Source organism: Heterocephalus glaber, unplaced genomic scaffold (assembly GCF_053883595.1).
Source record: "Heterocephalus glaber isolate CG9 unplaced genomic scaffold, H.glaber_assembly_v1.0 deba00001613, whole genome shotgun sequence".
NCBI classification, from domain to species: Eukaryota; Metazoa; Chordata; class Mammalia; order Rodentia; family Bathyergidae; genus Heterocephalus; species Heterocephalus glaber.
Genome location: NW_028258384.1, coordinates 5,047,630 through 5,071,343, shown reverse-complemented (window position 1 = coordinate 5,071,343; position 23,714 = coordinate 5,047,630). Strand labels below are relative to the sequence as shown.

The 23,714-nt window shown below is 40.0% G+C and overlaps 1 protein-coding gene and 1 non-coding gene across 5 annotated transcripts in view; both read left to right on the top strand.

The window, feature by feature from the left end:
- Positions 1-3,765: 3,765 nt before the first annotated feature.
- Positions 3,766-3,868, top strand: LOC147822465 (U6 spliceosomal RNA). Its single transcript, XR_015445630.1, has one exon. It is a non-coding gene; the product is annotated as a U6 spliceosomal RNA (small nuclear RNA).
- A 16,337-nt stretch (positions 3,869-20,205) lies between these two features.
- Atrx (ATRX chromatin remodeler) overlaps positions 20,206-23,714 on the top strand; it is a 300,168-nt gene continuing 296,659 nt past the window's right edge. Inside the window, exon 1 of one of the 4 annotated variants that reach the window (XM_087196600.1) lies at positions 20,206-20,493. In XM_087196600.1, coding sequence (XP_087052726.1) covers positions 20,474-20,493 — 20 coding nt within the window. In that variant the 5' untranslated portion in view covers positions 20,206-20,473. The remainder of the gene's footprint in view (positions 20,494-23,714) is intronic. The other 3 variants (XM_087196598.1, XM_087196599.1, XM_087196601.1) reach the window with 3 other exon arrangements.

Genomic DNA, 23,714 nt, shown 5'->3' with positions numbered 1-23,714 from the left:
AAGCCAGCCTGAGCTACACAGTAAGCTCAAGGCCAGCCTGAACTGCATAGCGAGGCCCTGTCAAAAAACAAACAAACATAGTCCTTGTTTTGTTCCTATCCAGTCTGTGACTAAGCATTTCACTTGAACCTCTCTAAACTTCTTCATCATAAGAAAAATATGTTCGACTAAATCACCAGTGTTGTTTCTTGCTCTGTTCTATTATGCAAACTATTAATATAGATGTATTTAAATTTTGAATAGATATAATTTGTGATACCCAGGTTTGGTGGTTAAATCAATTAATTAAATTAAAGATAGGATGTTCAGTAATCAGATTTCTGAAGAAGCTGTGAAATGTTGATGGAAGCCATTATAACCACAAATCATTTAGTAACATGCACTGAAATATTTTTTTGAGAGCCAAGTGTGGTGGTATACACATTCCCAGCACTCCAGGAGATTAAGGCAGAGAGATTGCAAATTCAAGCCCAGGCTGTGCAATTTAACAAAATTCTGTCTCACAATGAAAAACTTTCTAAAAGGGTTGGGGATGTAGCTCAATGCCAAGGCCCTAGGTTCAATTCCCAATAGGGCAAAAAAAAATTATTTTTAGAGAGGATGTACTTAGGACCAATATATTATCAAATTTTGATTTAAATAGGTTCTGCCCAGTTCTGAGAAGAATGAGGTCAGCACTGAAATAGTATGTTGATACTATTGAAAGTCAAGCCAAAACGACCTTAGAAACTGTTGAAGTTAATCCCTTCATTTTAACTACTGAAGAAAACCTGCCCTATAAAAGTGAAGCAAGTTACTCAGGTTATACCAAGGAAAAATCCATATATTTCCCATTTTGCTGCAAATTCCCCATGGATGACATTTCACTTGTAGATGCAAATAACTCCCTGGAGACTTGGAAACTGTAAGTAGTCCACCTTGATTTCTTCCTGAAGTACAGATTGCTGGGAGAAGAATTCTAATGAAAGAGGCATTTCCCTAGAGAGGCTAATGCAGGCTTCCTAAGGAAGGAGTTTTGATTGACTCTGTAATCTGTGGAAGTAGAATTTAGGTGGGAAAACAGACTTTCTATCAGAATGAGAGCAAGTAAAATGGCCTAGACAATACTCTGCAGAACTTTGTGTCTATACATCCCTTAAACGCTGTTCTCAACTTTTCCTGCACATAATTAGAGACCTAAAAAAAATACTGATGGGCTGGGGATTTAGCTCAGTGGTTTCGCCGCCTGCTGCACAAGAGCAAGGACCGGAGTTCGATCCCTGGTACCAAAAAAAAAAAAAAAAAAACTGATGCCTATCACTAACTATAAGGGAAATGCAAATCAAAACCACAATGAGATACCATCTCATCCCATTACAGTAGATAATATCAGGAAAAAAACAAAGTAAATTGGCAAGGATATGGAGAAATTGCAACCTTTGTGCATTGTTGATGGGAATGTAAAATGGTGCAGAAGCTATGGCAAACAGAATAGAGGTTCTTCAAAATAAAAATAGAAGCTGGGCATGGTGTTACATTCCTGTAATCCCAGCACTCTGGGAGAATGAGGCAGGAGGATCTCAAGTTCAAGTCCATCACAGGCAATTTAGTAATGTAACCAGACTCTGTCTCAAAAAACTGAAAAATGGGGATGTAGCTCAGTGAAGGCATTGGGTTCAGTATCCAGTGCTGCAATAAATTAAATCAGTCCATAAATTGCCAGGCTGGTTTTGAACAGGTGTTCTGCCTGCCTCAGCCTCCAGAGTAGCTGGGATTATATACGTGCACAAACACACCTGGCTTCCTCATCTCTTTCAATCAAAATTTTCTTTCTTAATCATTCTACTTGGAAAGACTGAAACCAGAAGCACAAATCCTTAATTCCAGTTTCTGGCCCTCATTCAGACATCTGAAGACAAGTCAATGATTATGACAAGTGTTTCTCAGATTTATACAAAACACCAGTGTTTTCATAGTATGCCAAATAAATACTAAAATGCCAGTATTACTGTGTTGCCTTGGTATACATATTAAAATCCCAACAACTTAATAAAATAAAGGAAGGTAAAGCCAGATCAGGTATGGTGGTGCATAATCCCACACATAATTCCACACATAATCCCAGCTGTCCAGAAACTGAAACAGTAAGAGCTGGAGTTAAAGGCCACCCTGGACTACATAGTGAGATTCTGCCTCAAAAACCCCTCCCCCAGATAAAGATAGTATTAGGAATAAACGGAATGAAAGATGTCCAAGACATACTCAAAATACTTTGTGTATGACTCCTCTGGGCCCAAGTTTGAGTTTTACAAATTTTGCTGCTCTGCCTTTTGACCCCATTTCTCACTATAAATCTGGCTAAACATAGCCAGCAGTACCCATGCCACACCCTCCATTTTCAGCTGTCTTGAAATGTGCTCTGCCAGATAAAGTAGCCTGCCACTCTTAATCTCATTTTCCTGCAGTCTCAGGACATGAGCAAAATGTAGACGAATTTTCCCCCAGATCATAACACACATGGCCTCTATTCTAACTACCAAAAGAGTTCTTGTTTCCAACTGAAATCTCCTGAGCTTGATCCTTATTATCTGCATTCTAATCAGCATTCTGGCCTTCTGAATTCCAGCCAGAATCACCCATCAAGCTCTGTTATAACATTGTGGGGTTTCTCTATCCTGCATCTCCAAACTTTTCCACACTCCTCACAAAAACCAGTTTCAAAAGCTTCTAAACCATATGGTCATGTATACTCAGAGCAATGACTCTAATTCTCCAGAACTAATGTTCTATCCCATTGCTGTACACAACACCTGACACCTACAACTTAAAGGATGAGAAGTTTAATTTGGCTTATGTTTTATGGGGATTCAGTACATACCCAGCTGGTTCCAAGGCAGAAGCATCATCCCAAAGGAAATGGTGAAGCAAAGCTGCTCATTTCATGGCAGTCAGGACGCAGTGGAGGGGAAGAGTGTCAAAGAGGAAAGGGAAAGGGACCGGATATAGTACCAAGGTCCTGTCCCAGTGACTTACCCAGACACACCCAAAAGTGTGTTCTACCAATCCACTGGGCTTCCCAAGCCAAGCAAATTGATACAATTAAGCTTAATCATCAGAATATACAAAACACTCCACTTGCTGGGTGTACCTATAATCCCAGCTACTGGGATTGAGACAGGAGGATTACAAGTAGAGGCCTGCTTTGATAAATTTGCAAAACTCGTGTCTTAAAATACAATTTTAAAAGTTTTGGGGGCCAGGTGTGATGGTGCCCACCTGTAATCCTAGCACTCAGGAGGCTGAGGCAGGAGGATCACCTTGAGTTTGAGGGTAGCCTGGGCTACTTAGTGAGTTCAAGGCCAGCCTGAACTACATAGCAAGACCCTGTCTCAAAAAAAAAAAGGGGGGGTGGTGGAATGTAGCTCAGTTGTAGAGTGCTTACCTAGTGTGCTCAAGGCCCCAAGTTCAAGCTAAAGCACTGCAAAGAAAACAAATCAATATCAACAATTTTGTCATGTGTAAACGGAACATTCTCAAGGCTGGACCTTATATTAATGCCACAAATAAGACTCACTCTAGGAATTTGAGGTAGAAGTATGGTATATTGGAATCCAGCCTGAGCAATTTAGCACTGTTATGAGACCCTGTCTCTAAATAAAAGTTTTTTTAAATGAGTTGGGAATGTAGCTCGGTGCTAAGACCCTGGACTTCCACAGTACTGAAAAAAAAAGATTGAAGTCATATGAAGATATATTCTGACCATAGTAAAACCAGAAATCAACAGCAGTGCATGCTTTAGCAGCACAAATACTAAAATTAAAATGATAGAGTGTTAGCATGGCCCCTGCACAAGGATGACATGCAAAACAGATGACTGGATAAAGAAAATGTGGTATTTATATGTAATGGAATAGTATTCGGCTATAAAGAATGACATATTTGAGACATTTGTAGGAAAATGAATGCACCTAGAAAATATACTGTTGAGTGAGATGAACCAGTCACACAAACTTAAATGTTATATAGTATATCTCATTTGAGGCAAATTACAAACAAAGAAAATGATAAAGGATGGATAGAAAGGGACAAGGGGGGCCGGGGATTTAGCTCAGTGGTTCTGGTGCCTGCCTCGAAAGTGCAAAGTCCTGAGTTCGATCCCCGGTACCAAAAAAACAAAACAAAACAAAGAAAGGGACAAGGGAATGGATCTCTTACAGTAGGAAAGTAGTCCAAGGGAAAAGTGTGAGGAGCAGAAGAAGGGGAAATGAGTGGAATAAAGATATGCTGTATACAGAAACCTAATAACTACTATTAATGTAAATACTGTATGCAATAACATACAGATATTATTTTATTAATATGTTAAGACAAATAATATCAACAAATATGAAAAAGGGGATAGGCGAACCAGAGAAGGAGGGGGGGGAGGGGGAGGAAAGGGGAAGGGAGTTAAAAAACAAATCGTAATATGTACATGTAACCACTCCTGAAGATGATTATAAATTGCGTGAATTGCAAACATGTATAATAATATTTTTTTAAATTTTAAAAAACAAATCAATAATAGAAGGAAACTCGGGAAATTCACAAATATGTGGCAATTAAACAGCATACTTTTGGGGCTGGGGATTTAGCTCAGTGGTTCTGGCACCTGCCTTGCAAGTGCAAGGTCCCGAGTTCAATTCCTGGAACACCCCCCCCAAAAAAAACCAAGTAGCTAAACAGCATACTTTCAATAAACAGTGAGTCAATGAAGAAACACAAGGGAAATTAGAAAATATTTTGAAATGAAAGAAACAAAAACATAGCATAGCAAAACTTATGGTTGCAGTGAAAGCTTTGCTCAGAATGAAAGTTTTCATTCTGTACACATGCCTACATTAAAAAGAAAAAATAAGGGCCGGGGATTTAGCTCAGTGGTTCTGCCACCTGCCTTGAAAGCACAAGGTCCTGAGTTTGATCTCCGGCACCAAAATAAATAAATAAATAAATAAATATTATAAACAGAAATGAATGAGCTTTTAAAAAAGAAAAAGAAAAAAAAATATTTTGGCCAGGATAATGGTACATATCTATAATCCCAGGACTCTGGGAGGCCAAGGCAGGAGGATTGCAAGTTCAAGCCCAGCCTGGGCAACTGAGCAATTTAGTGAGACCCTGCATTATGGCTTGTATCTAAATGTCTCCCCAGTATGATCATAGGTGGGGCTTTTCAGAGGTGGCTGGATCTAGGATGTATGATGCTTGGATCAAGGATGTGATGTTAAGATTGATTTACCATGCCATGCTAGGAGTAAGGCTGCTCCACTCTGGGTATGAGTGCTACCCACCTGTGTTAGTTACTCTTCTCTTGTCACTGAGACAAAATATCTGACCCTCAAAGTTAAAGGGGAATGGGTTTATTTAGCTCACAGTTTGTAGAGGTTTCAGTCCATAATCCACTGGCTCCAAGGCAGAGTGACACATGGCAAAGGGGCATCGCAGAAGAGAAATAGTTTGTGACATGCACAAGGTAGAGAAAGCAACAAGGGACCTTAACAGCATCTCCCTGCCCCTTTTATCTTATTTAGACTACTTAGGGTGGTTAGCACTCACACCCTTAATCCTAGTGCTCTCTGGCCTAGCACTATACACTCTTGATCACACACTCTAGATTTAGCGACCTCCAAAATAGCCCCACCTCATTCTCATGAGGCTTTGGGGGTACATCTAAACACAAGACATAATACCAACCTAAGGGTGGGTAGCCTGGATAAAATATAAGGGAAAGAAGAGTTTGTGATTTAGCTTAGTGGTGCCGTGCCTGCCTGTCAAGTGCAAGGTCCTGAGTTTGATCCCTGGTACAAAAATACATATATATACATATATATATATATGTATATATATGGGAAAGAAAGAAGGTCACTGCTTGTCACTTGTAGCTTGCTGCTTGCTGCTTTTGCTGCCTTCTGCCTGTTGTAAACTGTTTTTTTTTCTCCTCTGATGCCCCTCTGCCATGATATCCTGCTTGGAGCCAGCCAATTATGGACTGAAACTTCTACAAACTGTGAGTTTAAGAAACCTTTCCTCTCTTGACTTTGGGTGCCAGGTATTTTGTCTCAGTAAAGAGAAAAGTAACCAAGACACCTTGCCTCAAAATTAAAAGGTAAAGCATGATGGTGCATGCCTGTAATCCCAGCACTCAGGAGGCTGAGGCAAGAGGATCACCAAGAGTTCAAGGCCAGCCTGAACTACACAGCAAGACCCTGTCTCAAAAATAAATAAATAAATAAAAGAGGCTTGGCTTATATCCTGATGTGAAGACTCCAGTTTCAATTCCCAGCACTACCACCACCACCACCACCACCACCGCCGCCAGGAAAAAAAAAAAAAAAGAAAGGCAAAGGTGATAGCAAAAGAAGTCAATATAATGCACCAAATTAATAGAATAATGGAAAAAAATCACATTTTTCTTTCATTTAATGCAGAAAAGGCATTTGACAAAATTCAACAGCATTCTATGATAAAACACTCAGAGAATAGGAATAGAAAGGAACTTCCTTTAACTTCATAATAGGCGTTTATGAAAACCCCAGTAAGGAGAAAGCTCAGATAGCTTATCAATTATATTGGAATTCTGTGAGAGCATCATTTGAAATAATATTGAGTTGAGGTTTATGTTGGCAAAATTGCTACTTGGTTTTATATTTTTTGTCAGAAAACAGAAAGCCCTGTTGTTGCTTTTTAACAGTTAAAATAATTTAATTTCCCTTATTATCTTTATAATATATTCTCCTCATAGAAAATTTGGAAAAAGTGGAATAATGCAAAACAGGAAACAAATCACTGAGACATAGCACCTGAAGACATCTAATGTTTTCTTTTTTCTTTTTACAATGCTGGGGATGGAACTTAGGGCCTCGTGCATATGAGGCAAGCACTCTACCACTGATCTATGTCTCTGGCTCTAGTCTTTACATTTTGGGATGTGTCTTTCAAGGTCTCTTTGTCTTCTGTCTTCTGTCTTCTTCTTCTCCTTTTTTGTCTTCTATTTCTTTTAAATGTAATTAAAGCAAAAACTTGGCTGGGATTTTTGCTCAGTGGAATAGTGTGTGCTCAACATGCATAAGGTCCTAGGTTCCATTCCCAGCACTATCAACACTACCACTACCACCACCACCACAACAACAAACTCATCACTCTAAATAAATGGTGTATTTCTATGACTTATTACATTCCATACTGCAAGTAAGCACCAATTTTGTTTTCTTTTTCATAATATAACATGTGGCTCTCTTAATTCTGGTAATTTGAAAACCAAAGAATTACTATAACAGTATGTATTAATAATATTATTTAAAAATGCAATTATCTCAGGAGGCTGAGGCAGGAGGATTACTTCAAGTTCAAGGCCAGCCTGGACTACATAGTGAGCAAAAGGCCAGCCTGAACAACCTAGTGAGAACCTGTATCAAAAACAACAGTGGGGCCGGGGATTTAGCTCAGTGGTTTCGCTGCCTGCTGTGCAAGCGCAAGGACCTGAGTTCGATTCCCGGTACAAAAAACAAATGCAATTCTCTTAGCCAGATGTGGTGGCACATGTCTGTAAATGTTGTGAGTTAGAGGCTGGCCTGTGAAGTCAAGGCAAGCCTGGAATACATAGTGAGACTGTACCTTAAAATACAAACAATTGGGGATGGTGGTGTACACATGTAGTCCCAGTGCTCAAGAGGCAGAGGCAGAAGGATTGCTGTGAGTTCAAGGCCAGCCTGAAGTACATGGGAAGACCCCTTCTCAACAACAAACAAACAAACAAACTAAAATTTTCTTGATATTTCTCCAAATCTTAATCAGGGTTATTGTGTCATAGCTATCTTCTTGAATAACTATTTTTTCTTCAATTAAGTCCACTGAGGTATTTTTTATGTCACCTTGTGTTTGTAATTGACTAATTTTTTATTTCCTTTTCATAACTCTTTTTGAACTATTAAAAGACCTGTGAAGTGGAGTTGAACATCTTAAAATTATAAATGCATTCAAATTTGAATAAATAAATAAATATTTGGGGTCCTGGTTTTGTATATTAGGGATACCAATCATTTATCAGATATGTGCATTGCAAAGATCTTCTCCCAGTCTACAGCATGTCTTTCCATTCTTTATTCTTTTTTATGAAACAGGATCTCCCAATATGGTTCAGACTGGCCTTGACCTCACTATGTAGCCTAGACTGGCTTCGAACTCACAGTGATCCTCCTGCCTCAGCCTTCTAAGTCCTGGGATCACAGGGGTGCACCAACTTGCCCAGCTCTCCATTCTTTTAATTGTGTGTGTGTGTGTGTGTGTGTGTGTGTGTGTGTGTTTGTGTTGCTGGGGACTGAACCCAAAGCCAGGCTGTCTTTTCATTCTCTTAACAGTGTCTTTTACAGAGCAGAATTAAAACTTTTTTCTCTTTATTGTCTCAATTTTTTTTTTCTTTTTCAGACAAGGTCTTGCTATGTAGTTCAGGCTTGAACTCAGCATGTAGCCCAGGCTGGCCTCAAACTCACCAAGATCCTCATGCCTCAGCCTCCTGAGTGCTTGGATTATAGGCATGCACCCCCATCCCCAGTTGAATTTTTAAATTGTTGATTAAATCCAATTATCATTTTTCTCTTCTTTTACCAATGCCACACTTTGAAATTTTTAATTATATTCATTTTTTTTTTGGTACTGGGGATCGAACTCGTATATTCAATTTTTAAATAGGAATTACACTTGCATGCTAGATACAAAGGTGTATATACTGAAAAGTTTCTCTCCAGCTCTGTTCCTCAGCTGCCAGATTACCTTCTCTGGTGTTATATCTTGTATACAAATGTCCACTCCAAAGCCTTATGTAATCATAGGTAGAGCTTTTCTGAAGTGGCAGGATCTAGGGTGTGTGATGCTGGGATTAAGGATGTGATGCTAGGATTGATTCAAGGTGGGATGCTAGGATTAAGGCTGCCTCACCCTGGGTGTGAGTGCTACCCGGTGGGTAGCCTGGATAAGACATAAGGGACGGAAAGAGGACTACTTGTGGCTTGCTTCATGATGCTTTGCTGCTTTCTGCCCACCATGAACTCTTTCTACTCTGTAATGTTCCTCTGGCATGCCACCCTGCCTTATAGCCAGCCAACTATGAACTGAAACCTCTACAAAGCATGAGCTAAAGAAACTTTTCCTCCTTTAGCTTTTGGATATTTTGTCTCAGCAATGAGAAAAGTAACAGACAGAATTTAGTACCAGGAGTAGAGTCATTACTGTGACTGTACCTGATGTTGTGGTTCAGGAGCCTTTGGAATTGGCTTGTGGGAAGAGTTAGGAAAGATTTTGAGATGCCAGATGATGAAGCAACGCTGGGATGTCTTAAGCTGTACTTAATGGGAGATTCTGGTCAAGCTCAGAAGACCTGAATGCTGATAGAGATGCTGCCTATAAGACCAGGCTCAGGAGGTTTCTGCCGGGAAGAAGGACTGCATTGGCTGTTGGACTCCAGAACATGTGTGTTATGCCTTGGCACAAAGTTTGTCTGGATTTTGCTCGTGTCCAGAGACTTTGCCTGAGACTAAAATTAAGGGCGGCAGATTAATCTTGCAGAAGAAATTTCAAGACAATCTAATATTGAGGCGGTGACATAGCTACTGTTAGGGGCTTTTAGCCAGATACATGTTGAGAGTCAAATGCAAAGAGCCTAGCAAAATGATTCAAAAACGTTGTGAGTTTGGCCAGAAAGGAAGCTCCAATAAAGTTGTGGCCTGCAAAGATGGAACAGGGGAGAAATTGGTCACTGAAAAGACTAGCAAGGAAAAGCTAAGTTTTTCAGAAGAAGACAGCAGAAAAGATGGCCTGAGGACAACAAAGCACCAGCAGGACTCCGGCCTTTACAGCCTCAGAATCGCAAAAGTGAAAGAATTTGCTTTGAGAAGACAGCCCCAGAGCACCATGTTCTAGGATGGCGGCAGCCTAGAGAATTTATTCCTCAGGATTGGATTGATTGTGCTCCGTGACCCAGGGACTCAACCCCTACAGCCAAGAGAGAAGGAAGTCTGGCTACTGCTCCAGCTGGCACCAGACCTTGGCATCATCCACCTGGTGCTAGTTCTATGTGCATGCAGAATTCAAGAGTTGTACAGTCAGAAAAGCTTCCACCCAGATTTCAAAAGAAATCCTGGGAGGCCAGGCAGTGTGCTCCTGAGAGGGCAGTGTGTGAAACTGTGAGTGTGAAGCTGAAGGTGCAGTGGAGATCCCAAAAGTTTGGAGAAGCCAGAATGTGGATCATCTGAGGAAAGCTGCAAGGAGGAAGCAGAGCTGGCCCAAAAGAGAAGCCATGGGAGCTACAACCACTGGCAGTACCATAGGGAAAGAGCTACACAAGCCCTTTGGAGTTTACACCTTGCCAAAGATTGTTAGGGATTCTGGAAGTGGAACTGTGGGATTTACTGTTTGCTCTGCTGGATTTTGGCCTTTCTTTGTTCCCATGCCTTGCTATCACCCTGTTGGTACCTTTTGGGATGGAAATGTCTACCTTGTGCCATTGAATGTTTGGAAGTGTTTAACTTTCTTTTCACCTGTACAGGGACTTGCAGCTAAGAGTTTGCCTTAAATCTCAGAGGAAATTTTGGACTTGGACTTTTTAGTAATGCTGAATATGTTAGGACTTTGGCAATTTTTGCATAAAGGGATGTGCATGAGGTTTTTTGGGGGGGCAGGAGTGGAATCTTATGGCTTATGTCTAGATGTCCCCCTTAAACCTCATGCAGTCATAGGTGGGGCTTTTTCAGAGGTGGCTGGATCTAGAATGTGTGACCCTGCGATTGATTTGTAGTGCAATACTAGGATCAAGAGCACTACGATTAAGGGTGTGTGTGCTACCCACCCTAAGCAGCCTGGATAAGATATAAGGGTTAGAAAGAGCCGTAGTGGTCTGCCTTGTTGCTTTACAATTATGCCCACCATGAACTATTTGTCCTCTGTAATACCTGTCTGCCCTGCCACCCTGCCTTGGAGCCAGCCAATTATGGACAGAAACCTCTACAAACTAGGTGTTAAATAAACCTTTCCCCCTCTAACTTTGGGTGCTGGATATTTTGTCTCAGCAATGAGAAAAGTAACTAAGACACCCTCCCTTCCCTCCTGATACAAATGTTAAAATAATATGCAGTGTTATTAAACTTGCTTTTTTTTTTAGGTTTTGTTTTTGTTTTGAGACAGAATCTGCTTTGTAATTCAGGCTTGCCTTGAACTCACTATGTAGTGCAGGCTGGCCTTGAACTCTCAGCAATCCTCCTGCCTCAGCCTCCCAAGTGATGGGATTACAGGCATGAGCCACCAGGCCCAGCTGAAACTTACTTTTTAAATGTAACAATTTAACTAGGAATTCATCCCCTATCTGTATCTAGACTTGTCTCTTTAAACATTATTTTTACTTGAGTGTTTTGGCCTACATGTGTTATTCATCATTCTAGGAAGCTGAAGCAGGAAGATTGAAAGTTGTAGCCGAGTTTGGGCAACTTGAGAAGTTGAGGCAGGATGATGACTTGACCCCAGGAGTTTGAGGCATGCCCGGGCCACATAGAGAGACTCTGTCTTTTAAAATTCGATATATGGTACAACTACTGTGGAAATCAGTGTGGAGAGTCTTCAAAAAACTAAAACTAGAGGTTCCATTTGACCCAGCTATTCCCCTTCTTGGCATCTTCCCCAAAGAAGTAAAAGCATCACACCACAGTGATATATGCAGACCCGTGCTTATAGTGACACAGTTTATAATAGCTAAATCTTGGAAACAGCCCAAATGCCTCTCAACTAATGAATGGATAAAGAAGATGTGTGGGTTTTTTCTATAATGGAGTACTACTCTTCCATAAAGAAGGATAAGCTTGAGACATTTCTAGCTAAATGGATGCACCTTGAGACCATATTTAAAATATGGTCTCATACACTCATATTTAAATACCACATTGTTTCTCTGGTGTGAGGAAACTGAAAGTGTAAATAAGGACCAAAGTGTATAATAGATATTGGGAAATGGGAATAAAATGTTCAAATGCGAAGGGGAACAAGGGAGGGAGGAGGGGGAAAGGAAAGAAGGGATATAAAAAAAAGAACAAGAAAAATAGAAACAATGCTTTTGTAAATATGGAGGGGAAGAGGGGTTGAAAGGAGGGGAAGGGAATGGGGATAAAAGCAAGATATATCATGTACAGGTACAAATTCCCTATGATGAATGTTATCGTTATGTATATCTAAAATGTACCAATAAAATAAAAAAGAAAGAAAATGCTGAAATGCGATATAGCTGGGTGTGATTGTGAATGCCTGTAATCCTAGCACTCTGAGAGGTTAAGGCAGGAGGATCAGAAGTTGAGCCCATCCTGGGCAATTTAGCAACTTAGCAAGAGCCTGTCACTAAATAAAAAATTAAAAAGGGCTGGGAATTTGGTCAGTGTAAAGGACCTGGGTTCAATTCCCAGCAGCACAATCAATAATGGATACATAAATGTGTACATACTAATATACTAATTACATTCCTCATCCCTTGTCAACCACCTTTCTTTTTGCTGTTTGTATGATTTTGTGTTCTTTAAATACTTAATAGGAGTGGAAGGATATACTCTTTGTCCTTTTGTGGCTGGCTTATTTTGCTTAGCATGGTATTCTCAAGTTTTTACCATGTTAAGGCATGTGACAAAATCTTATTTTTATTTTTATTTTTTTTGGTACCAGGGATCAAACTCGGGTCCTTGCACTTGCAAGGCAGGCGGAGGAACCACTGAGCTAAATCCCCGGCCCAAAAATCTTATTTTTTAAGGCTGCATAATACATGTCACACTTTGCTTATCCATTCATCTGTTGATGGACACATAGGTTGTTTCCATTTCTTGGTTATGGTGAATAATGCTGCTCTGAACACAGGTGTACAAACACCTCTTTGCTAAACTGATTTGAGGGGCTTTGAGGTTTTGTTTTATACCTTTTTTTTGCAGGGCTGAGGCTTGAACCCAGGGTGTCATGTGAACAAAGCACACTCTTTACCATTGCACTACATCCCCAGCCCTTCAGTTGCTGTGGATATACACCCCAAAGTGGGATTGCTGGATCATATGGTAGTTTATTTTAATTTCTTGAGACATTTCCATACTCTTGTCCATAATGACTGTACCATCTTATATTCCCACCAATGGGTTCTAATTTATCCAGATCTTTACTGACAATTGCTATTTTTGTCCTTTTTTGTTGTTATTGTTCTAAGGACTGAACCCAGGGCATTTACACTGAGGTACATCCCCAGCTGTTTCTGTTGTTGTTTTTTTGCTTTGGTTTTGAGACAGGGTCTCGCTATTTTCAGACCACAGTTATCTTGGGTAATTGAAACTGCAGAAAGTGAAAACTTAAATAAGTGTGGATTACTGTACTTTAGGAACCTCATATAAGTATGGTCATACAGTGTCCTTTTGTATCTGCCTTATTAAGGTTGATATCTTCAAGATTATCCATGTTGTAGAATGTATCAAAATTTCCTCCCTTTTAAAGGCTAAATAGCATTCCATTGTATGTTTACTATATTTTGTTTATTCCTTTGTCAGTGGACACTCAGGTCAGATACAGGATTTGGAAATATTTACCCCCATTCTCTAGGTTATTCAGTTGAAGGACAAACATTTTTACTTTTGATGAAGTCTAACGTATATATATTTCCTCTTTTTGCTCATGGTTTTGGTGTCACAGCTAAAATTAATGACCAAATCCAAAATCATGAAGATTTATCTCTCCTCAGCATCTTAAGAATTTTATACATTTTATAATTTTATACATTTAGTTCTCACATTTAGATCTTTGATGTATTTTGAGGGGTTTTTTTTTTTGTATGTGATATGAGGAAGGGGTCTAACTTCATTATTTCATAGATGGCTATCCAGTTATGCCAGCACCATTTGCTGAAATCTGTTCTTTCTTTATTAAATGGTCCTGCATCTTTGCCAAAAAAAGTATTAGTTGGCCACAGATAGGAAGTTTATTTCTGGATTCTCAATTCTATCCCCTTGGTATGTCGTCTTACTTTTTCCGTATTACTCTCCTAGTTCAACTCTCTTTCAATTTCATATGAAATATGTATGTGTGTATATATATGTGGGATTGAACCCAGTACCTCAAGTATGCTAAGAATGTGCCCTACCACTGAGCTACACTTACAGCCCCCGTATGAATTGTAAGAATGGGCTTGTCAGTGTCTACAAAGAATCCTGCTAAGAGTCTGACAGGGATTCTGGCTTATCTGGAGATTAGTTTGGGAAGTATTATCATGACGAGGTGTTTTTCCCATAGATTAGGTCTTTAATTTCCTCTTTTATAATTCTTTTTTTATAGCCAAATGTTTTATTCAACCCATGTGACATACAGAGTATATGCAAAAAATGTATATACACTTCAGGAAAAGAAAAACTTGTATAAATATTTTAATACTAAATTTATTGAGACATCATGAGATTAATACAAGTTACCTTTGGCCTCTACAGTCAGGAGAGGTGCTCAAAGTGGTGGCCATTAGCTTCAGGACATTTATTAGTATGGCGAACTGCTGCTTGGGTAATCTTGGTCATTGAGATTGCTGCTCATATGTTTTCAATTTCTTCTCTAAGGGCTGGCAGTGAGTGGACTTTCTGTGATATCCTCTAGGCATCCTCTAGGACCCCCATAAAAGGGCAACACCATCTGTTGAATTCACCATGTATCCCAGGCTGGCCTCGAACTCGTGGCAATCCTCCTGCCTCAGCCTCCAAGTACTAGGATTATAGGGATGCGCCACCACGCCCAGCCCCAGCTGTTTTTAATTTTTCATTTTGAGGCAGGGTTTCACTAAGTCACCAAATTTCTCAGGCTCGTCTTGGACTTGTGATCTTTTTGCCTCAGCCTCCCATGTATGTGGTAAGGAGTGTTATAATTTTTATGTCTTTTTTTTTTTTTGAGCCAGGGTCTGACTGGAATTTAGGCTGGCCTTGATTTCACTATGTAGCCCATACTGACCTCAAATTGGTGGTGATTCTCCTACTTCAGCCTTCCACATGCTATGCTTATAGATGTGTGCCGCTACACCTAGCCTGATTTTTATGTTTTACATTTAGTTTTGGGTATTTTGGGGGTTTTTTGAGACAGAGTGTCGGTATGTAGTTCATGCTGGCCTTGAACTCATGGCTATCTTCCTGCCCCAGCCTTCCAAGTGTTGGGATTACAGGCATGCGCCACTGTGCTTGGTTTACATTTAATTCTTTACTTTGTTTTGAGTTATGGTGTAGGGTAATGGTGCAACTTCATTCTGTTACAAGTAGGGATCCCATATTCTTAACATCATTTACTGAAGAGATTGTCCATTCTCCATTGTGTACTTTTGACACCCTTGTCAAGCATCATTTGGGCATGTATGCAAGGGTTTATTTTTGGACTCTTTGTGTTCTATTATTCTGTATATTTATATATTTGTCTTTATGCCAGGACCACCCCATCTTGTTTACTATTGCTTTGTAACAAAGCTGGCTGGGGAAATAAATGGGACCTGTTAATTACAAGATCCCAGGACAGCACCAAATAATTCCCAGGACTCTATATGTAGAACTTCTTGTGGGCTCCCACAAGATGTGGACAGCATAAAAGAGATGAGATGCCACAAGGAGCCCGCTATCATCATTCTTCACAATAGTCCACCCTGTATATCCCAGACCAGGGTGTACTGCTCTTTTTCTTTTTTCCTCTTTTGTTTGGCCCAAGTTTGCTCTCCAGAGCCAATTTTTCCTTTATCCCTTCACCCCTCACATTTCAAATAAACTTTTGGCACTCTTTTTGGCTTATCTCATCCAATTATTTGATCAAGGCAAGAAGGACCTGGAATACATTTAATTAGTGAGCCATTTCGTTTTTTGTTTGTTTTTTTCTTTTGGTACCAGGGATCTAACTCAGGTCCTTGCGCTTTTGAGGCAGGCGGTGGGACCGCTGAGCTAAATCCCTGGCCCCTAGTGAGCCATTTCTATAGGAACTACTTAATATGTGTGTGTGTTTGTGCATGTGCACACACCCGTGCATACATGCATGATGGTGATCAAACTCAGGGACTCATGCATGCTAGACAAGTGCTCTACCACTGAGTTACATCCTCATTTTTTCAAGATTGTTTTTGGCCAGTACTTTGCTAGCATGTGTGAGGCCCTGGGTTTAATTTCCACCATTGAAAAAAAAAATGCTTTGTTTTTTTTTTTTTTTGTATCCTGTGAGATTCCATTTGAATTTTAGGATTCTTTTTTATTTCTTCAAGGAATGTCATTGATAGTTTAACAGAATCTATTGATAAGACTTTTTGGTGTGTGTAGGGGTACTGGGGATTGCAACCAGGGCCTTTACATTGAGGTACATCCTTAGCCAATGTCTCACTATGTAGTTCAGGCTCGCCTTGAACTTGCTGTGATCCTCCTGCCTCAGCCTCTGGAATGCTGGGATTACAGTCATGTACCACCACGCCCAGCAGCCCTTCTTATTTTTTATTTTGAGACAAAGTCTAGTTAATTTTCTCAGGCAGGACTCCAAATGACAATCCTCCTGCCCAAGCCTCCCAAGTGCTGGGATTACTGGGTATATTCTACCACACCAGGTACAGTAAATTTTGTAATCCAGGAGCATGGTATGTTTTTCTATTCATTTGATTTATCCTTTTTTTTTTTTTTTTTTTTTGCAATCCTGGGGATTGAACCCAGGACCTTTCTCATGCTAGGTAAGTATCCTACCATTGAGCCACACCTCCAGCTTTATTTGGTATTTTGTTATATGGATGCAACATAATTTAACAAGTCCTCTACTTAGGAGAATCTATGTTATTTCTAATTTTTCATATTGAAGACAATGTTTTAGTGAATGGTCTTGTGAACATCTACATACTTTAAAAAAATCTATGTACTTTTGAACATGTAAAGTATGTCTACTGGATATTTTCCCAGACATTAAATTTCTGGATATACATATTTCAAAGTTTCATAGATATTTTCAAAGCATTATGATTTGACATAAAATAGGGTTTTTGAAGGTATTTAAAGTATGAGAGTATTTGCTCATCTGATTTATTCCCTTACAGGTAATTTATCTTATCTTTCTCCAAAAATAAGTAAATTCACGAGTTTCACACTTATTGTCAAGAGTTCGAGAAAGTGTTCTCTGCTGATTTCTGTGGCAACTGAAGAAAAATGTGAAAGACATTTGTTCCAGTAATTTTTTTATAACTTGCTGTAATGAGAAGCCATAGAAAATCATTAAATGTGATATGCATATAGGTGTATTAGTAAAACTTTGTTAACCATCCCTTAAGAGCAAAGGAATTCTCTTATGAGTCATAAATATATTGAGTTATTATATATATATTTAGTCATATATATATATATATATATATATATATATATATATTCCCGGGGATCCAACTTTGGACCTTGTACTTACAAAGCAGGTGCAGCACCACTGAGCTAAATCCCTGGCCCATAGTTTTATATTTTTTTAAAAATTAATTTTATTGGTACATTTTAGGTATACAATATGACATTCATCATTAGAAATTTGTACCTTTTCATAACCTATCTTGGTTCTTATTTTTATTCCCTTGCCCTCCCTTCAACCCCTCCACCCCTCCCTATTTACATAAGCATTGTTTCCATTTTTCCATTTTCTCATATTATTTAGTTATATTTTTAAAATTCTGTAACTGTACTTATTTTTAAGATATTTTTCTATTTGTGGAATTTGTCATTAAATTGTTTAATGTTAAGAAGATCTGTCATCAATGACTATTTTTAAAATAAAGAGGCTAACCATGCATATATATACATACATATATATATATATATAGAGAGAGAGAGAGAGAGAGAGAGAGAGAGACAGAGAGAGAGAGAAAGAGAGAAACTTGATGTATAAAAAAGAGGAAGAGGGGCCGAGGTTTTAGCTCAGTGGTTCCGCCGCCTGCCTCGAAAGCTCAAAGACCCAAGTTCGATCCCCAGTAACGTCCCCCCCCAAAATAGGAAGAGGACCAACCACCTCTACTTTATAAATTACAATACATCTGGGCCTGGTGACCCACACCAGTAATCTCAGCAATCAGGGAAACTGAGGGAGGAGGATCCTGAGTTCAAGGCCAGCCTGGGCAACATACTGAGATGCTATCTCAAAAACAAAACAAACATAAAGTTTCAATTCATATTAAAATAATGAACTATTTACTATTTTTTTCCATAATGAATCCTGTTTGTGAACAAGCATATTTTCGTGTTGTGCTGAAGTAGATTTCATTTCAAATTAACTGTATTTACCAAGGGGAGAAAAATGATTCCTGTAAATTGTGTTTAATATTTAATGTATGGAAGACAAAAAGAAAATCAGTACAAAAGATTCAGAAGGTTTTCTGAATCTAGTTTCTACAGTTGGCAGTGGAACTTGAATATTTGAAAGGTGATTTAAAATGTGTACAAACTTCTGTTGATTAAAAAGTTGCCTGGGGGCTGAGGATTTAGCTCAGTTGTTCGGACACCTGCTTCGCAAGCGCAAGGACCTGAGTTCGATCCCCAGCACCAAAAAAAAAAGAAAGAAAGAAAGAAAAAAGTTGCCTGAGCCGGGCACAGTGGCACATGCCTGTAATCCCAGCACTGCAGAGGCTGAGGCTGGCGGATCACCGTGACTTTGAGGCCAGCCTGAACTACATACTGAGACTTTGTCTCAAAAAAAAAAAAAGTTGTAGGGCTGGGGATTTAGCTCAGTGGTTCCGCCGCCTGCCTTGAAAGCAGAAGGACCCGAGTTCAATCCCCAGTACCAAAAAAAAAAAAAAAGTTGTCTAAATCTATCAGATTTTCAGAAAGCTCTATTTGAAAGTGGCTTGTCTCTAGCTATTCTGGTAGAAAGTAGCAATCAACCGTGACAGGAGATCTTGCATATTTTAAGAAAAATAAATAGCGGTGAGGGTGAATGGGAAATATGATCAAAACATGTCATATGCATGTATGAAAATTTTAAAAAATTAAATTGAAAAAGAAAAATAATTAGATGGCAGGGCATGGTGGTGCGTACTTATAATTTCAGTACTTGGGAGGCTGGGGCAGGAGGATCTCTGCTAGTTTGAGGCCAGCCTGGGCTACATAGTGAGTTCAAGGCCAGTCTGAGCTACATAGTGAGACTCTGTCTCAAAAAACCAAAAAAGAAAAAAAAAAGAAAGAAAAATAATTAGAATGAATATGCACATATAGGAGAATAAATTTGGAAATAAAATTAGGAACTATTTTATTTTATTTTGAGACAGGTTGTCTTTATGTAGTTCAGGCTGACCTTGAACTTACTATGTAGCCCACACTGGCCTCAAACTGCTTCAGCCTCCTGAGTGCTGGGACTATTACAGGCGTTCACCACCAAGAAGGGGTCTTTGATTTTAGAGATTTGATTTGTGTTTTGCAGACATTACTAATGAAGAGTCGAAGAACATGAAAGCTGAAGTATTTTGGCGACCATTCAAGAAAACCTCCTCTGTAACAAGGAGGAAATATCTCGATTTTTTGGTTTGTGAGCTAGGCATCCTAACAGACTGGGGAAATGGCCAATGTGTGTGTGCATTCCAAGTACCTGTTTAGAGTTTAATCAATATCAAAAGAATTTTATGGAAATCTTAAGTTGGTTTTATGATGTATACACATAAGTGTATATATACATATTTGAGTATGTTGGCGTGTTGAATATTATGTATAAAACATCTAGGGAAGAAATCGATAATAACCTGGAATAATGAAAAGAACAGGGTGACCATGTAGATTAGTGCTTAAGAGTGTAGTATTTGCTCAGACTAGCAACTCCACTGCTTTGGAAATTTGTGTCTTGGTTTCCTCATCTGGAAAACGTGGGTGTGTCGACTTCACAGGGTGTCAGGATGGCATGAGATAATTCAGATAAAGGATTAATGTAGTGTCTAGTATATAGTAGATTCTCAATAAAAGTAAATTGTTGTTATAGTTTTGTCAGTTACGTCCAAGAAAAGAAGATGGACCAAAGGGGCATTTTCAGTCAAAATACCTCACCAATACAATCAGGTCAAGTGGGACTGAATTTGAACCCCTGCGAAAAGGTGGAGGGGATCAAATGACGTCGACCGCCTTAGCAACAGGACCCCACAGAAGGTAAATTCTGTAGCCAATAAGAGCCCACGCTGTGGCGGAGGTAGCCAATGGCTGACGGAAAGAGGAAGAGGGAGGCCGCGCCAATTCTCTTGCTTTAGCCTCGGCCCTACAAAATGGCGTCGGCGTCGGCGTCGCTTTGTTTCCGCGGCTCCTGCGGCGGTGACAGTGGTAGCGGCCTTTAAGCTGTGGGGAGGATCCATCACCAGCTACAGTGACTACTAAGACTCCAGTGCATTTCTATCGTAATCGGGTGCAGTGGCGCGCATAGCGGCGCGCAAGTGTCGCAGAAGCCAACAGGGCGTTCAAGCGAAAACATGACTGCTGAGCCCATGAGGTAAAACGCAACCCCTTTTCATGGGCCTCAAAGATCTGGCCTAGGTACCTTCTGCATCGAGTGTTTGGGAACACTTTTGCTTGGTGGGTTAGGCCTAAGTGTTGCTTAGCGGAAAGAGGCACTGTATTTCCCTTTAGGTGAGAAGGGTTTCGGTATTTCGTCGGGAGGGTCCAACGAGGGGGGGTGGTGGTGATGGGGGGGCGCGGCCTGTGGTGTTGGGTGTTTTTTCCATGCTCCCCTTATCGGTGGGCTTGGTTGGCTTTCTCTGTTTATTCTTTGGTTGTCTGTAGCCCTGAGACCCTGAAGACAGAGGCGGTCTTTGGTAACCTGGTCATTCTTCCTAATCCTTGGGCCTAGAAACTGCGTGAAGAAGGGGGGAGGGATAAGAAGAGGGGGAAGGGCGGACGCGCGGGCGGGAGGATGTGAGATCCTGGGGTGATTTACTGGCATTTAGATTGCTGGAGAAGTACTCAGCCTCTGAAGGATCCCTCCGCCCCCGCTCCGGGAGAAGGCCTTATTTTTATTTACTTATTTTTTTTACAGGAACGTGTTGCCTTGCCAGTTATCTAGATTCCTTTACTCCAAATCCTGGATTTACTCTAGGTGGGCGATACTAACCCAGGATTATGCTTGCAGAAAACCTCAGAGTACTGTTTTTTGTGATGTCAGGCTTTAATGGGACGTAAGATGTTTCCTCACTTTATGGGCAAATTTCAAGTAGAATTAACTAGACCCTCTTCTTTAAAAAAAATTTATTTCAAGGGCTGGGGAGCTCAGTGGTTCCAGCGCCTGCCTCGAAATTGCAAGGTCCCGAGTTCGATCCCTGGTACCAAAAAATAAATAAATTTTATCTCAAGAAGGATTGGGAATGGGTTAACGTGGATTCATGAGAAGATTTATCGCTAGAGTGGCTGTGCCTGGCAGACCGCCTCTTTCTAGTCAACCAATTAGCTTGAGGCTGTTTTTCACGAGTTTCTGATTTGCTTTTTGAGGGTGTCTAAAAATTTGGGTACTTAATGTGAAATGTGTATCACTTTTACATAGGTGGCTGGCTTGGTTTTCAAGCAGTTTGATAATTTGACTTTTCATCCCACAAAGTGAATTAAGTAATTTTTCTACCCTGAGATGGATCTTTGTTGCCGAGTGGCGCAATAAAATTAAAGAGAGCACGGATTACAATTGCATTAATAGTTTCCAAAATGTGCCTTTAAGTAATTATTAGGATGGTATTATTAGGTATGTTTTCAGAGAACTTTAGTTAGAATGTAGTATTTGAGAATGAGCCTGTTATACATATTATGCCTATTTTTATGCATTAACAAGCAGTAAATAGATGATTTTCTTACCTAAGAAAAATATAATTCTTTTTCTTTTTGAGACAGGGTCTTGCTGTATAGCCTCAAACTCAGGGTGACCCTCCTGCTTCATCTTCTTGAAAGCTGGGTTTGCAGACCCGTGCCACTACCCCGGCAGCATAGTTCTTTTTTTGGTACCGGGCTCAAACTCCTTGTGCTTGCGAGTCAGGCTGCGGAACCACTGAGCTAAATCCCCAACCCATCATACTTCTCATAGATCCTTAGTTGTGTAAAGGTTGTGACCTTCGTTTTTGAATTTGTGTTAATTGGCACAAGGGTAATCTTTATTTATGAGATATTGAGCCTGTTCAAAAGGATACCTAGTACAACTTGTTAGCTGGTTACTATTATGTGTTCATGTTCATAGGTATGGAAGAATGATGTACCTTATAGTTAAATATGTCTTCTAGATTTTACTAAACCTCACAAAGTCTACATTTAAACTGTAGGTTGGGCCACTCATGGTAGGGCAAACTTGTGATCCCATCACTGTTGGGAGGCTGAGGCAGGAGCATCGGAAATTTGCCCAGTAATTTACCTAGACCTTGTGTCAAGAAAATAAATCATGAATTAATCTTGGATTTTCTTTCTTTTCTTTTCGTTTTGAGACAGGGTCTTGCTGTGTAGTCTAGGATGGCTTTGAACTCACTAGGTAGCCCAGGCTGGTCTCGAACTCACAGTGGTCCTCCTGCCTCAGCCTCCCCAGTTCTGGGAGAATAGGCATCCACCACTATGCCTGGCAATTCAACTTTTTAAATTAAATTTGATTTTTGGGAGTGGGTTCTGTTTTTTTTTTTTTTTTTTTTTTTTTTGTGGTGCTAGGGATTGAACCCAGTTCCTTGAGCATGCTAAGCAGGGACTGTACCACTGAGCCATACAATACCCTAGCCCTTAAATTTGAATTTTAAATTTTGAGACAAGGTTTTACTAAAATGCTGAGTTGACCAGGATGGGCTGGAATTTGAAATCTTCTGGCTTAGGCTCCTGAGTAGCAAGGATTACAAGCCTATGCCATTGAGCCCATCCAGAATTATTATTGTTGTTATTTTTTTGTGGTACTGGGGATTAAACCCAGGGCCTTTGTACTGAGCCAATTTTTGTTTTTATTTTGAGACAAAGTCTTGCTAAATGGCCCAAGTGGGACTGGAACTTGAGATCCTCTTGTCTCAGCCTCTCTGAGTGCTGGGATTATAGGCTTTTGCCCACCATGCCTAGCTCAGAATTTGTGTTTTTACTCACAAGGCATTAATTTCTCCTCTAACTGCCAGGTCTAACTAGATTATGACCATTTTAATTTATGATTATGGCTTGGGAGGTACATGACACATTTTAGCCTGTGTGATAATGGAAGCTCATGTTTGGTAATGGTCATTTATCACAGGTCTGATTTTCTAGCTGTTCATAATGTTATACTTTTTATATCCAGATGTACTATATAGTAAAGTACTGAAACATTTAATTCCAGGAATATCTTAAGCTATGTGAAAAATCTCTTGTAAAGAACCACATATATAAGCCAGGTGTGGTGGTGCACATTTGTAATCCTAGCACTCTGGGAGGCTAATGCAGGAGGATTGTAAATTCAAACCCAGCTGGGCCATTTAGTGATTTAGCAAGACCCTGTTTTAAAATAAAAAACTGGGGGGCCGGGGATTTAGCTCAGTGGTTCCACTGCCTGCCTCACAAGTGCAAGATCCTGAGTTAGATACCCAGTACAAAAAAAAAATTGGGGATAATCCCAGCACTTTGTGAGGCTGAGGCAGGAGGATTGCTGCAAGGTCCAGGCCATCCTGGGCTGCATAATGAGTTCAAGGCCAGCATGAAGGAAGAGACCCTGTCTCAGAAAAACAAAACAAAAGCAAACAA